The 15,278-nt window shown below is 41.9% G+C and overlaps 1 protein-coding gene across 3 annotated transcripts in view; it reads right to left on the reverse strand.

The window, feature by feature from the left end:
• Positions 1–13,700, reverse strand: part of LOC147420226 (uncharacterized) — a 43,704-nt gene extending 30,004 nt beyond the window's left edge. Inside the window, exons 1-3 of one of the 3 annotated variants that reach the window (XM_086505001.1) lie at positions 13,568–13,622; positions 8,247–8,332; positions 5,381–5,643 (exon numbers count right to left, since the gene is read on the reverse strand). Coding sequence is in view for 1 of the 3 variants with exons in the window: in XM_086505000.1 (XP_086361126.1) it covers positions 8,247–8,324 (78 nt within the window). In the remaining 2 variants the exon portion in view is untranslated. Of the gene's footprint in view, positions 1–5,380; positions 5,656–8,246; positions 8,333–13,567 lie in introns of those variants that run through there. The other 2 variants (XM_086505000.1, XM_086505002.1) reach the window with 2 other exon arrangements.
• Between the last annotated feature and the right edge of the window lie 1,578 nt (positions 13,701–15,278).

Consider the following 15,278-nt stretch of genomic DNA (forward strand, 5'->3'; position numbering starts at 1 on the left):
CACGCATTGTTCGAGTGTTTCATTCGTGATGGTTTCCTGTATGTTAGTCAGCATCGTTATGTGATCCCTTTTCCTAAGCATGACATATTGTATGTTGAGCACGTTTCTCTCATGGATGAGCACGAATCTATGCGGATTGTTCATGAAAAGCTGAAAAGTTTGTACGAAAGGAAGTCGCATTCCATGTCTCTTCCTTGGCATGACACAGTTTCCGAAAGAGCACATGATAGTGTGAGCACCAAGCATGGGCATTTCCATTGTGATTTGCCACAGTTGATTGATTTCGATCAAACAGAAAAGATTCGATCGCATTGTTTGCATGTGTTTAATGAACGGGTTGTCACTCCATCTCTATGTTCATCTACATTGCATACACAGTCTTTAGCGAAGACAAGATTTTTTTCCTTCACTTGACATGGAATGGGTATGTTCATGGTTTTGTGTTGGAGATGGTTTCAGGAATTTTCAGCCATGGAGATTCTTGAAGACGAAAGAAGCAAGACTCTAGACGAAGTTGAAGCATCGAAGGAGCCACAGAAGACTTTGTGTCGCTTTCAGCGCGGCCCAAAGAAGCAAGCGTTGCAGACCTTTAGGAGGTTCAAGTACTCTCGACCCACACAGTAGAGTGGGCCGGCGAAGAGTCCCTTCCAGGATTCCGGATGCTGTTGGCGATCTCCCTCGACGCCATACAGTTCGGTACCAATACCTCACTTTGAAAAGGAGGGGATGTCACGTGACACATCCCAACCCTATGTGTCCGTGGACAAGATACACCACAACAAGGTTCAATCAGTTCAGTCAAGTTTAGATTAGCAGTGATCTGGCACTTTTGTGAGCCTATTCGTAGACTGTGCATGCCCAGTCACTTAGCAATAGATGCATATCCTCCGGTTGCACACAGCATGATCATCAAAATTCCCATCAAAATCCATTAGCATCAGTTAGGGGAATTTTCCAGTGCATTTAGCCTACTTTCCTAATTATTGGTATTTTCACTTATTATTTTTAAGTGACTTTCCAATAAAAGTAGGTAGGGCAATTTTGTTAAGTTAATATATAAGTAAACCCAAGTTAGCACTTTCTGGCAGAAGAGGCAGCAGGAGCTTCCCGCTCAACAGGCAACTTCTCAGCAGTAACCCCCCAACAGTAACCCCCCAGCAGTAGACCCTCGCCATCACCTCCCTTCCCCTTGGCGTTTCCTTCTCTAGCAGCAGATCCATCGCCTTGAAGCTTTCACCTTCTGGCGCTTGTCCCCCCTTGCAGATATCGCCATCTTCCTTCCCTTGCTGACGTTTTTGTTACAGCCTTGCAGCGTTTCACTAACGCTAGTACTCCTCAGCAGACCAGCGTTTTTGAGTGCTGCCTATTCCAACGTTTTCCACAGCTTGGACACCTCAGCCTATGCAGCATTTTCAGCAGGTGCAAACCTCTCTAAAAACGCAGCCAAAGAAGTCCCACAGCCAGCGTTTTTGGAATGAGAGAAGCAGCATCAGCGTTTTTAATTCTCAGCCCAAAACAGCAGCAGATCCTCGCAGTTTTCAGCCTATGACTCAATAGCAGAACCATCCCAAGACGGTTGCAGATGATTCCCCATTTTCAGCCCTAAAAACGCAGCCAAAACAGTCATTTTCAGCCACCGAAATAGTCCCGAAAAACAGCAGATAGAAGACTACAGATTTCAGCCATCGAGTCGTCGTCGTCATCGGCATAGTCCCTTCACATCAGTCCATTGCATACGCATTGTACACCTTTGTGCAATGCAAGTAGACCACTCTCGCCGACGAGAGTGGGGCCTTCGGAGGAGGGTTTTACAACCTCTCGGGTGTCGTATCTCTTCTCTCTCCTTCTCTCAGTCTCATTCACTTGCACGCACAATCCACTCACTTTGTTCGTGATCATAGCATTCTCCCTAAGACGGAAAGCTCTCTTTCCCTAAGAACTAAAAGGAACCTTGAGCAATAAAGATCACTACTATTGTGACAGCTCCTATCATTTGCTCTTGCACACATGTCACGTGTGCACTTCACTTGCGCTACGTGGACATGCTTCTGCTATAGTCTAGCATAAGTCTTACATTAGGACCTAGCCTGGCACTTTGTGAGCCTCTAGCAAGACGTGCATGTCCAAGCTGGTCATAGTTGCATACCCTCTCTTGCACACGACCGCATTTCAGCATATAGGCATTACCGCGTGTCAATCACCTTAAAGTGCATTCTCTTAATAAGTGATTGTTCAACCCTTGTTGGGATGGCTGCCCAACCAAGGCATTTGTACCTATTTATCGAGCCCTTGGTGCACCAGTAGAAGCCAGAGGAGCAATGAAGGAGCCTCTCAAGAACCAACAGAACCTAGCACCGGTGACAATCATCACCACCAACGTTTTTTAGATTAGCCATCAACGCTTTTAGCAACAGCATCAGCGTTTTGCCTTTCCCTTGGCGCCCGCAGCAATACCACAACAGATCAGTCTTATCCTCGTCACGATCACCCTTTCCATCACGGCCAAGACAAAGTTTTCAACATTCATCGATAGGTTCTGTGAGTCCTTATGCTGAGCTAGGCCGGAGCCAAGCCAGAGCACAAGGGGTGCTAGATGCTCGGGTACTATGTCGACGACGACTACGACAACAGCGAGGCTATGAGTACCTAGTCGTCGTCGTCGACATAGAACCCCTCAGTACCTCATCGTCGTCGTCGTCTTCGTCGACACAGAACCCATCTGTACCTCGTCGTCGTCGCCGTCGTCATCCACACAGAACCCATCAATACCTCAGTACCCCAGTACCCTTCAGTATCTCAGTAGTACCCAGCATCAATAGTATCAGTACCCATTAGCATTAGCATCTCAACATTTAGTCATTGTATCAGCATTGTGCAAAAACAAAGAAAGTACTTGCTCTGGCAACAGAGCAAGAGCAAGGGGACCTTGGGACCCGTCATTCTCTCTCTCTCTCTCTCTCTCTCTCTCTCTCTCTCTCTCTCTCTCTCTCTCTCTCTCTCTCACACACACATTCAGTTCAATCCAATTATTTCAAGTGACGCAAAGTGTCCCTTGAGTTTGTGGGGAGTACTAGATCAGAGCTAAAGGTCAGCAGGGCATCACATGCCCGATAGGGCCAAGGGGAAAAAACTAGGCAAATCTAGGAAAAATACTCCTAGACTGCAAGAGCCTATTGGCCATGACCCAAAAAACCCGAGCTGGACATGGCTAGACACATCACGACATGAGTAAACAACCTCATTTGGAAGAGCACAACCACAAAACAACCCACTCCCTAACATATCTCCCTAGGAGAAACCGGGACTAACTCGACCAATCCAGAGAGATCCCATAACTACATCACAAAATGAAAGGAACTAGAAGTGATAAAATATGACAATTACAATAATCCGTAGGGGAAACTACCAATGACAAAGAATTACAAAAGATGGGTATATCAAAGCCTAAGGACAAAGGATGGATGGACAACTGTAGCAGAGAGCTAAAGCAAAAACAAGCCACCCAACCTAAAACTCCACCAAAGAATCTCCAATATCAAACTCCGGATCTCCAAAGCCAAACGGCGCACCCCAACAAAATAAGCATCACCATTGAACATCCACTTTGTATCAAACTCTGATATAGAGATAGCCTCAAGCCATCCCCAACAGCAATCAGCAGGGCTATGACACTCTTCAACCTACAAAAAGATTGCCAAGGAAAGGCCATCTTAAGAAGACGATATGACCCACAATCACCAAACCACCCCACCACCTCCAAACGACCACCATCCTTGCCGAAGAAGTTGTCCAACGAACAAAAAAAAACAAGCAACAAACAGCAAGCAGACAAGCATGCAAACATGCAAAACACACACACACACACACACACACCTCCCAGCCATGCAAGCCACACATAGAGCAAGCATAAACACGAAACCACACACAATGAAAAAAATCGGAAGCAAAGAAACCAAGAAACAAGCAAAAAAAAAAAAAACGAACTCAAAGAAAATTCAGATAACAACCAAGAAAAAGAAAACAACACGATCAAGGTACATTACTACATAGAAGGCTAAAGACCAAAAAAGAAACCGGGCAGAGGGGGGGAGGGGTCGACCAATTGGAACATCTGGCGTGCCACGGAGGAAACCAAGTGCACACAAAGGCAACACAACGCAGAGCAAAAGCATGTGGCAGAAGCAAACCATGTTGCGGCGCAAAGAGGGTGGCGCAAAAATTGAAGACGAGAAGCTCTCCCCCTCTCTCTCTCTCTCTCTCCCTCTCTCTCTCTCTCTCTCTGCAAAGAGGGTGGCGCAAAAATTGGAGACGAGAAGCTCTCTCTCTCTCTCATTGTGTTTGAAGTGCTAAAGTCTGTTCTAGTTTGTTCTTTTCAATTGGCATGTGTGCCCGACAGTTACACTCCCCAAAAGAAACAAAACTGTATTTTTGTTGTTGATGATCCCTAAGAATGTCCAAAAATGAGTGTCCATAGGGGCAGTACAAAGTTGTCATACAACAAGAAAGCCCGTAGATTAAGATCGAACCAAATGGCTGCAACTCTAGACTCGATGATTATTTGGGACAAATAGAGCAAATATACCAATCTATAAGCTCTATTTGCTCAATATAAAAAGAGCTATAGCTTTGGCTGCCTCGCCAATTATTTGGAGTTTCTCCATATGGAGTTCACGTTGGATTTGAGAGAGAGAGAGACAGAGAGAGAGAAGAAGAAGAAGAAGAAGAAGAGAATTTTAACGTCATAGGAACTATCCACAAAGAGAGAGAGAGAGAGAGAGAGAGAGAGAGAGAGAATATGCCAAATAGAACGTGACCACCGTCATGATGTGAGACAACAAAGGAGCTATCTTGTTGTAATTTCTACAAATTCTTCTCAATGCCCATAGTTTTGTTCCTTTAAATGCCACAAAAGCCAAATTTAAACCATCTCCTATACAATGGATTTTGAATGTTTAAGAACTTATAGTTACACCGGCTCTTGTGAAAAAGTGCCATACAATATTGGAGAAACTGTCTACAGAATCCCACCAAGAAAACATAAATCCTGTGGTATTAACAATTATAAAGCAATTCCCAAAGTCCCTCAAATTTGTGCTCCCTAGAAATAAGTAATAGGCTTAGCAAGGTAGAGTGGTCCACTAAATTAGCCCTTCATATGAGCAAAAGCACCTTAGACTTTCCAAGAGAGTCTTCTCCATAGAGAATCTTGAAATCACATACAATTTGTGCCGCGTATTATTGAGCAAAATAAGAAGTAAGAATAAACTCGCACCTTAGGATTAATTTCCTCTATGAAGTATGAACTTTTTATGCCGAACTCTTTGTTGCTTCAACATAAACGGGACTTGGCAGCATAAAGTAAGTTGAATTAAAGACTCACCTCATAGCAAAATGATCCACCTCTGCTCTTTTCACGACATGGCAATGAACAGCAACTATGAAGGATGCCTGCCTATTGAAAGGCTGAACTAATATACTTTTGTCTCGTCTCAAGGTAAATCCGAGGCCATTTCTCCACCATTAGGACAACTGAGTATGCCCTTCGCTTATTAGAGCACAACTCCAATTTCATACGAGCTGGAGTTCACAAATACAGAAGTGCACTGAAGCATACTATTCTACCCCCAATTTCTGTCTAACCGTCTGCAAAGGCAAGCCACAAATTGTATAGATACTTGAAAATTGAATCTCGTGCTCATTTGAAAGTATATGTCCCACAGCCAAAAACTTGACTCACACAACTGCCAAAGTCAAATGCTGACAGAAAATTAAGGTCTGTATGAAAGGATGTAGAGAGTAATCGGCCAATATATTCATTGCCAGCCCCTACCATACTTGCACAAAAGGCCTTTATCTTTGCATTGTATTCACTACTTCTTTTACAGTTGTTAGATTCAAAACAAAAGATAGAACTTCACACTGAACGTCCTGGCAATGAACAGTTAAGCTGAGCCTGAGCTGTCAAACTATGTTGGCCAAAAACATCCTGCAACTGTATATAGAACCAAGATATCTTAAGGAGTTAAGCTAAAGGAAGAGGCAAACAAGCTCGTTTAAAACAGATCCCTGCATCCACTGGGGGTGCTAAAAATGAAGAATATGACCTGTCATTAAAAAATCCAGTATTTCAAGATTAAAGGGCAGCCATCATATCCTTGCCTAGCTGAGAGTCACAGCTCATCCAAGTACAAAACATTATGAGTAATACATGGCATGGAATAAAAAGCAACCACATACCCTATCTGCTTTCCACTCTGCACTGCCAGATATGCACATACCGTAATGAATCCAGGAAAGTCAAATTCACCCATGACAAAGTAGCAAGGTATAGGCTCACGGTAGAAATGATCAACTGCATGCATCGTATCGTCCAAATACTACCACATCCCATTACATGATCACATAAATTATGACGATTTCCTCAACGCACAGATATTAGCAAACGTTGATATAACAATCTACAAACTGAGTTTCTATCCTGACTCTCAAGATGGAAGGAAGACTCAGCCAGGGAGCCTCACACTTAATCAAAATAGTAGATAGAAGCAATCAAGACAACAGAAAGGGCTTACAGAGCACAAAAGATGGAAGTCCATGCATGGTATTGTTTACACTCCATCCTGCCGCCCACCAGCATCATGCAACGATGGACAGACTGGACAGACGGTGTTTACAGAAACACCACCCACTCATTGATATAGCTAAAACACCGGCCCCATATTCACGATCAAAACCCATTGTCTATTGGCTGTGCTCTGATATTTGCAGGCGCGTGGGGCGGGGGGGGCATTGGACATGGGTTTTGGACAGGGGTAGGGGGCTGTCCAGTCATCCCCCGTTTGGGAATTCAATTAAATTTTCAACCTGGACGTGATGCATGCATACGCACCTGAGCACAAAAGTATGGCATTCTATGTAAACGCCCTAAGTACTACAACATCCTCACTAATGTCATTAGATTAGGTACCAAACAGATACGAGTATACAATAACAGAACAATCTACGAAATAAATTTCTATCCTCAGTCTAGACATGTAGCAAAGACTCAGCCTGATGAAGACTAGCACACAATGAAAGTAATAGATGGAAGCAATGAAGGCAACAGAAGGTGGATAATAGGGCTTATACAGCACAAGTGTTTAATCACTATCAACTAGTCCCAACTAGAGAAAACCTTTGACGTGGAACCTGATAAAAACAAGTAGTATAATGAAATCCAAGAAGAAGAAGGAAGTGCAAGTTATAGACTCAAGGTACCAGCGTAACCGCAAAAGGTTTCAAACCTCAAACGTTTCACTCCGAAACGTGGCGTTTCACCCCGAAACATTTCACTCTAGGCTAAGGCCTCATTGAAACGTCTGACCGAAACACCAATTTTGTGTATATATAGAGTTATGTATAGACAAAATAGGTGTTCACAGTGCAGTGAGTAGAGATACATGCTATGTTAACCTTGAAATAGCATATACATATAAATAAATAACTTTTTAATGGCCAAATTCTCTTAAGGGAATTTTTTTTTTTAAAAGGGCGTTTCACTTCAGACATTTCACCTTGCAAGTCAAAGGTTTCGGCCGTTTTACCCATTTCACGTTTCAGGCTTGCTGAAACGCGTTTCGCGGTTGCGTTGCAAGGTAGCCATAAAGCAACATAGCCATCCACTACACTATAACATGCATAGTAGCGACTGCTGACATCCGCAACACACCCTCATAGACATCAGCATACAAGAATACAGCAATTTGCATAGTGTATTTCTATCAGAACTCCAAAACTTGGACATATCCAACTCATGAGTCATGCAAGATACGGTCTACATCAGACCGTTCCATAAAAGGACTAGCAAGATATTCATCCCATATATGAACCACTTGCCCTTTTACTACCTAGGCAACCACAAGTCTAGCTACAATCAGGCATTTTGTCACACAAGACCAAAGATTACATGCAAAAGAAATTAGATGAGATAACCACAATCAGTACACAATTCAGGAAGAAGAATTGTAAGCATCCAAAATGTCATTATGATACTTGAGCACGTCTTAAGTCAAACTCAACAATAGGCATAACACTCTCAAAACAAGAGAATTCATCCCCTTGCATTTGACAAAACCTCTGGACCTCTAGACATACCAAAAGTAGGCACTATGCAATTGTGATAAAGAGTTTATATGACTAACTAACACTGTAAAACTGCAACAAATATCTGTCATAACTTGCTCATCCAGTAGCACAAATTCCCTTACCTCGTACTCCATCCCTCCTGTTTGTTGAGACCCAGCCACTGTGGCCTCAAGATTTTGTCGTATTTCCTTCTCATGCATACTTGAATCTACAAAGCAAAAACTGATTATATAAATTAAGTGCCCATAACATGTACCATTAACAATACATCCAGCTGCAAAATGGGTGCAACTTTCCCCAGTCCACATGAGATGCTACAATTTACACAGATGATGAGAAACATTGACAATTGAATCAAATATAATTGAGGCTACTGCAAAAGAGGAAGCCACACAAGAAGTAGCATTTGTCTAGATAAAAGTAGAGGTTGGTCTAGACTCAATCACTAAAGTCGCGTGGTGATTGACAAAAGCCCCAATCTAAAATTGAAAAATGTGAAGAACCGGCCTATATTGCATGGGTCTACACCTGGACAAATAGGACAGTGAATTGTGTGAAACTTTAAAGGCACAGTGAATTGTGTGAAACTTTAAAGGCACAAGCCACATATTATAAACAAGTCTTTTGCATGAAGCAAAAAAGCAGCTCTCATTCATTATGTCACTATTAGTTCTTAGCGAAATACACAAGCAAAGTGCGAAAGAGAAAGCACTCAGACTCACTGAGTTCAAACTTTGTAACAACATATTTTAAACAAAGACCAACTGAGGGTGCTGACAGTGAAAGTTCAGGGCCACAGATCTCTCTCATGTGGCCATCTTCTTCTCTATCCCTTCACTCTTTCATTCATTTCAGTTTATTTTCAGTTGCATTTTATTCATTGATCATTCCAGATTGTGATAGCCTCCAGCCTTGATTTATCCAATCACTATGCAAAAGTCGTTACACTTGCATCATACCCTCCATAACTGAAAGTACGATCCCCTCAATATGCTACTTTAAAGAAGAAGAATTATTTTCTCCCATTCAAGAGATTTGAGCTTCAAGAGAAGTCACTTGACACACATAATCACATGCGCAATGTGGAAGATAGACCACTCGGACTCGCACTAGTAAAACTTTGTACCAAACATACTCTCTACAAGCGAAAATTACCAAAATACCCCTATAACTTATGGAAATACTCTTGTACTGATTGTGGATGGATTGCTCCTGTTTTCACATAGTGTATTCTTTTTGATAGTTCAAATCTATCTTTAAGTGCCTTTAAACAAAATTGAGTCACAAATAGTGGCAATGTGTCCGCAAATAGTGAATCTTTTCGTCACGCGAGAACCTATAAGCCGGAAATACAATCAAAAATTATGGTTCTATCATCTTCAATCAAGAGAGTTACTAAAAGTTGCCAAATATTGAGTCTTCAAAGATGGTGTGAGAGTGACAAGGAGTATTTTGGGCAATTTCGGTGAAAATTAAGGACATTGTGCAAAGTTTTGACAAAATTTGCCGAATGTGAGAGGCATTGTAAAAAATTTGAAATTTGAGGGGTATTTTGGGAAGTTCCACAAATATCAAGGGTGTTATGGTGATTTTTCCTTTTGACCAAATCCACAATCCTGAGGCAATTTAATACCATCAATCTCTCACATGCAAGAGCATCTTGCTCCAATATCTCCTCTCTCCCTTCGCACCTCCAATTTTCACATAATGTATTCTTTTTGAAAATGTAAATCTATCTTTCAGTGCCTTAAGACAAAAGATTCCTCCAATTGAGTCACAAATTGTTGCATTTGTGCCACAAACAGTGAAATTTTTCATCGTGCGAAGGGTCCATAATCCGAAAGTACAACCAAGAATCAATCATAGTTCTATCATCTTCGATCGAGAGGAAACCAATCTTCTTACTGAAAGTTGCCAAATATGATATCTTCAAAGATGGCGTGAGAATGACGAGGAATATTTTGGGGAATTTGGTAAAAATTAAGGGCATTGTCTAAAATTTTGACAAAAAAATGCTGCATGAGAAGAAATTATGAAATTTGAGGGGTATTTTGAGAATCTCCAAGGGCATTTTGATAAGTTTTCCTTTAAGCAATTACACAATCCTAAGGCAATCCAATGCCACCAATTTCTCACATGCAAGAGCATCCCCCCGATATCTCTTCTCTCCTTCCGCTCTCTTGTTTGATTCAATTTATTGTAAATTAAGAAATGCAGAGTATTTCACTTGTTGTAGATTATAGCAGTGTAAAGCGTAAGATTACCCAATCATTAATCCAAAGTGGTTACCGAGGTATCTGAGTCAAGTTTTGATCTTGGACCTCTAGGTTTTGAATCCTTGTGCTACGCAAAGAAATCAATGAATTTGAGCAAAGAAAAAACCATTTCAACCAACACATAATAGAGACGCTGACAGAAGGAAATAGAAAGCCAATTTCACCAAGATTTGGCAAGTTTGACCGACCTACCAACTTCCAAGGGTTTGTCACATGTAGAGAAATGTCTAAAATAGCAAATATTGTTTATCCATCACTAGCACGACAAGATAAGATGTGCTAGTTTTAACTTTAAAAGGATAAAACGTTTCAAGACTGATGTAAATACATATGTGACTGTACCATCTTAAAGATTAGTACTCGTGGCTGGAAAATTGCAAATGTAGACTTCTTTTATTTTTAAAGCCTTGGCTGGTAGCTTGTCGGAATGAACATTGCTTTTGTTTATACAACACACAGAGAAGAGTTAAGGTTCAATCACACAACGCAAGATTCTTTAAGACTTTTCTATTGATCTTAAGGAAATGGGATTGGTTTATTTTCCAATTCTAGATTTTGCACGATGAGGGAAAGACTCAAGAATTCAACAAATCATATGGCTAAACTTCTTGCAACTTAGATGGTCATTATCTTCTGAAAGCATAAAAAATAAAGTGTGCTAACAAGACACTTGCACACGGGAAGAGAGAGAGAGAGAGAGAGAGAGAGAGAGAGAGAGGCAAAGTGATTGGGAGGAGACTCTTGGTACATACTAGTGTTGTGGTAGATAGAAAACCCAAGCGATCGGGCTACTTGCCCTCTCACCCAACAAACTCCCATTTGTATGTAGGCTATGGACATATATACAAGTTGTGTAGTGTCTAAATCTCTTTTCAATGTCCATAAGCACTCAACAATGCGCAAACTTCTCAAAGGTAGAACTTTTATAGGGTCTGTAGGGTTGTCATCGATAAGAATCTTCACAAGCTCGATGCACTTGTAGCCTTCTCCTCGAGCAACTCACCAATGTGAAGCTTCACATCAACATGCTTTCTTTACACATGAAACATTGGATTCCATGCTAACTAAATAGCACTCTGACTCTCATGATGAAACAAGAACCTCTACAAAGGAGCTCATATCTCCCGCTAGACCAAAGCCATATAGTTTCCTTGATGCCAGCTAGCCTATAAGGCAACAACTTACCTTATTTCTATAGTAGGTTGAGATGAACCACCTTGCAAACAAGATCTCCGTTAAACTACACCACTAGTGAATGTAAACACAAAGCCAAACACATTTCTTGCATAATCTGCAACCTTGTAACAAACTGCAAATGCGTCTTTGCCTCCAAAGCGAACGCACAACTCTATTGTGTACCTCATCACACCTTTCACTACCTCACAAACCACTAGTGAATGTAAACACAAAACCAAACACATTTCTTGCATAATCTACATCCTTGTAACAAACTGCAAATGCATCTTTGCCTCCAAAGCCAATGCACAATCTACATCCTTGTAACAAACTGCAAATGCGTCTTTACAACTCTATTGAGGCAATCAAGTACCTCGTCACACCTTTCACTACCTCCCAAAGCTTCTTGCCAGTACATGCCACCATTAATGCCACCATTAATCTGTTAATGACTCCCACTAAAAATGGAATGTCTGCAAAAGTCCCAAGTATGGCATGCATCAAAGAGTTCAAAACAAAATGTATCAAGAGCCTTGGCCATTCGGCTTGTTTCCCTTTGCTAAGTTTCACATATGGAGGGCAATCAAGTACTACTTTGGCTTCCCACCTCCATATTGAAACATTTGACCACTTTGCAAATGTCATCTTGTTGTTTTGCATTATAGAAATTCCAAGAATATGATTCACTTCACCCAAATGCTTCATGTCAAAATTCTCACACAACATGGACTTCAAGGCACTACCACAAATCTGTTATAAGCATCTCATCCACATTTAAGTCAAGATCAAAAGACTACCATCTAAAGCTTTCTGCTTTTGGACCCCAGCTTGATTTCACTCTTTTATATCCTTGAAACTTCGAGAATTTCAGTTACTGTGTGAGATCTTTACAGCCAAGCATTTCTTTCCATTTCACAAGGACACTAAGTCCCAAATCTCCTTATTTTGCAAACAATCCATATAATAGACACGAGTATCTTGAAAGTAGAAAGAATTAGAAGCCAAGACTATTCTTGGTTTTCGACCTCTTAGATCCTAAGATAAACAACTTTATCAGCAATGGATACAAAAAAAAAAAATGATCTTATACTGAATCATCAAAACATTAAAAAGAGAAAATACATGTACGTGTGTGTGCGTGTATTTTTTTAAGGAAGCGGACACAGAGGGGGGGAGCAGGCAACAGAGTGACTGCAGGACAAAACGATTACATTCACGTATCTCTCTCTTCATGCATGCTCGCAACAAACCACTCATTCATATTACTCTACAGCCTGAAGGCCAATTGCAAAAGAAAACAGGACAAACCAAAACATTTTCGATACATACTACTGAAGGCAAAACAAACAATGCAGAATCACAAAGAAAAATGGTTAAAACTAAGTCATACAGCTATCGTAAAGGGCAACCCAAACACAGTCTGGCACATGCACCCCATGTGATGCAGCAGGTGAACAGAGACCAACCAACCAACGCCAAACAGGAATGGCTACGGTGAAGAAGCCAACATTCTCTGGATGAAGGACAATCATAAGCAAGACAAGAGGAAGAAGTGGGAGAGAGACAGTGGTGTCATGTTGCATAGAGGTGGTCAGGTCGTCAAATCCCAAAAACAGGTAACAGAGGGACCACAGGCTCCACCAACCCCGTGACCACCTCTATGACACATGAAACACCCACAAACAGGGAAAACAACCGCAACAAAAAAACAATTCAAAAGAGAAAGCAGGTAACACACACACCCCGCCCACGTGCAAGCAAACAAAGTGGCTACAGACACAGACCACGTACACAGAAACATACATAAACATGCGAAAGGAAAGAAATGCGGCGTAGCAACAGTCAGACAAGCAAAGACAGTGGGAAGGAATACGTGCAACATCTCTCTCTCTCTCTCTCTCTCTCTCTCTCTCTCTCTCGCGCGCGCGCGCGCGGAGGCGCACGCACACACAGAGCGAGCCACACAAGGACGAAAGGTAAAGAAAACAAACCTGCCTGGCAGATCGCTCCTGCGCCGGAAATGGTGCTGCTGCGATGGGCAGGAGACTTGGGTGTATAGAGAAAACAAATCTGTGAGACGAGAGACCTCGATGGAGGAAGCAAAGAAGGAACCTGTGAATGAGGAAGCCTATGTAGACCCGCAACCAAAAAATGAATGCTCCTTCGCTTCTGTGTGCGATGGCGAGCAGATGGTTTGTTTGGTCTCCACCTAATCGTGGCCACCTCATCGACGGCTCATAGGCTCCCGCTCAATCCAACGGCTACACGTCAAAATTTGACTTGGCACGTTTAATTCTTGGCCTCACGTGCTCACTTCACACTAGGGTAACTTCACGAACGGCCTCCCATAGACCGGGTGGTTCAACCAATCCTCCAGAGCCTGTGCGCTTGAAAAAGGGAGGCCTATGGCTTAGGAGCTCATACCCCTCAGAGTGAATGACCAAGGTGGGTAACTATGTTGAAGCATGGTTCGATTTGAGAGGTTGTGAGAGGTGACTTGCAGAGAAATTTGCCACTTGCCCTAAAGAGTCTTACGATGGTACACCCCTGTAACACATAACACGCACTGGGAGCATCCCAATTAATCTATGCTATTGGAATCTTGAGTTCCATGTCAATGTCACATGTGGAATCTTGGAATCTTCGCTACCACATCAATCTCACATTTGCATTCTTAAAGTCTTGATTACCACCGCAATGTCACATTTGCGTTCTTGGAATCTTGGCTTCCACACAGTGCCACCTTTGAAAACTTTCAACCATGGTCGCTCATGTGTGAAGGCTTTCAACCATAGTTTTTCAACCATAGTTTTATGGTTTCTCTCTAAATTTGTGACTTTGTCTTGACCTGTGAAAAGTAGAGTTACACATGTGATTTGTTTTTCGACTTTTTCTTATTCTTAATTTCTTCCAAATTGTCTGCCGTTTTCTTAGAGAGAAGTTGCATTTTCAACTTCCTCATGAGCAAATGTTTTAGAGCTGTGCTCGGCGTATGTGAGATAGTTTGCTCATTATCGGCCTATTCCCGCCATTGTTTTGTCAGCCTTGTAGTGCTAGCCGTGTCATATAGTATGCCTCTTGTTTGCCCTATGCTTAGGGTATTTTTCCATCAAGATACCCAATACCAGTGAATTCCACCTACAAGCCTGTTTTTAGGCTTTTTGCCTATTTTCCCTATTTTAGAATTGTGTAAGCTTAGCAAGATTTTTTGTTAAGTATCTATGGCGTATGATCCTATTGGGAAAGGGATGGAGGCCTGAGCGGTTTAAAGAACCAAAGTATAAAATACCAAGGGGGGGCTAAAAATTGTTGGGAAGAGAGTTGGGCAAAATATAGGAGTCCCTATATAGGGACTCCACCCCCTTTACTTCATCTACATTGTATCATTTATGTGATCATTAGAGCTTGCCAATGTTTAGGGTTTCTCTCTCTCCACGTTTTCTCTCTCTTTAGCAGTTTCTTCCTCTAGCCTTTTTCATCTCTCTTAACATTTTTGCCAGATCATCGTCCCTCTTTATTTGCCTTTGCATTTTGGCAAGGTCTCTCTCCTTCAGTGCCCCTACTTGCCCTAGAAGACTCTCCCTCTATGCATACACTGCAGATCTAGGAGATAACCACGAGACAGGGTTGCTCTCGAAGGCTCCACGTTTGGAAGTTGTTGTTGTCCACCATCAAATCTGAGGGGTTGTGCACCTATTGTCG

The sequence above is a fragment of the Adiantum capillus-veneris genome, chromosome 28 (assembly GCF_014529385.1).
Source record: "Adiantum capillus-veneris isolate H3 chromosome 28, ASM1452938v2, whole genome shotgun sequence".
Taxonomy (NCBI): domain Eukaryota; kingdom Viridiplantae; phylum Streptophyta; class Polypodiopsida; order Polypodiales; family Pteridaceae; genus Adiantum; species Adiantum capillus-veneris.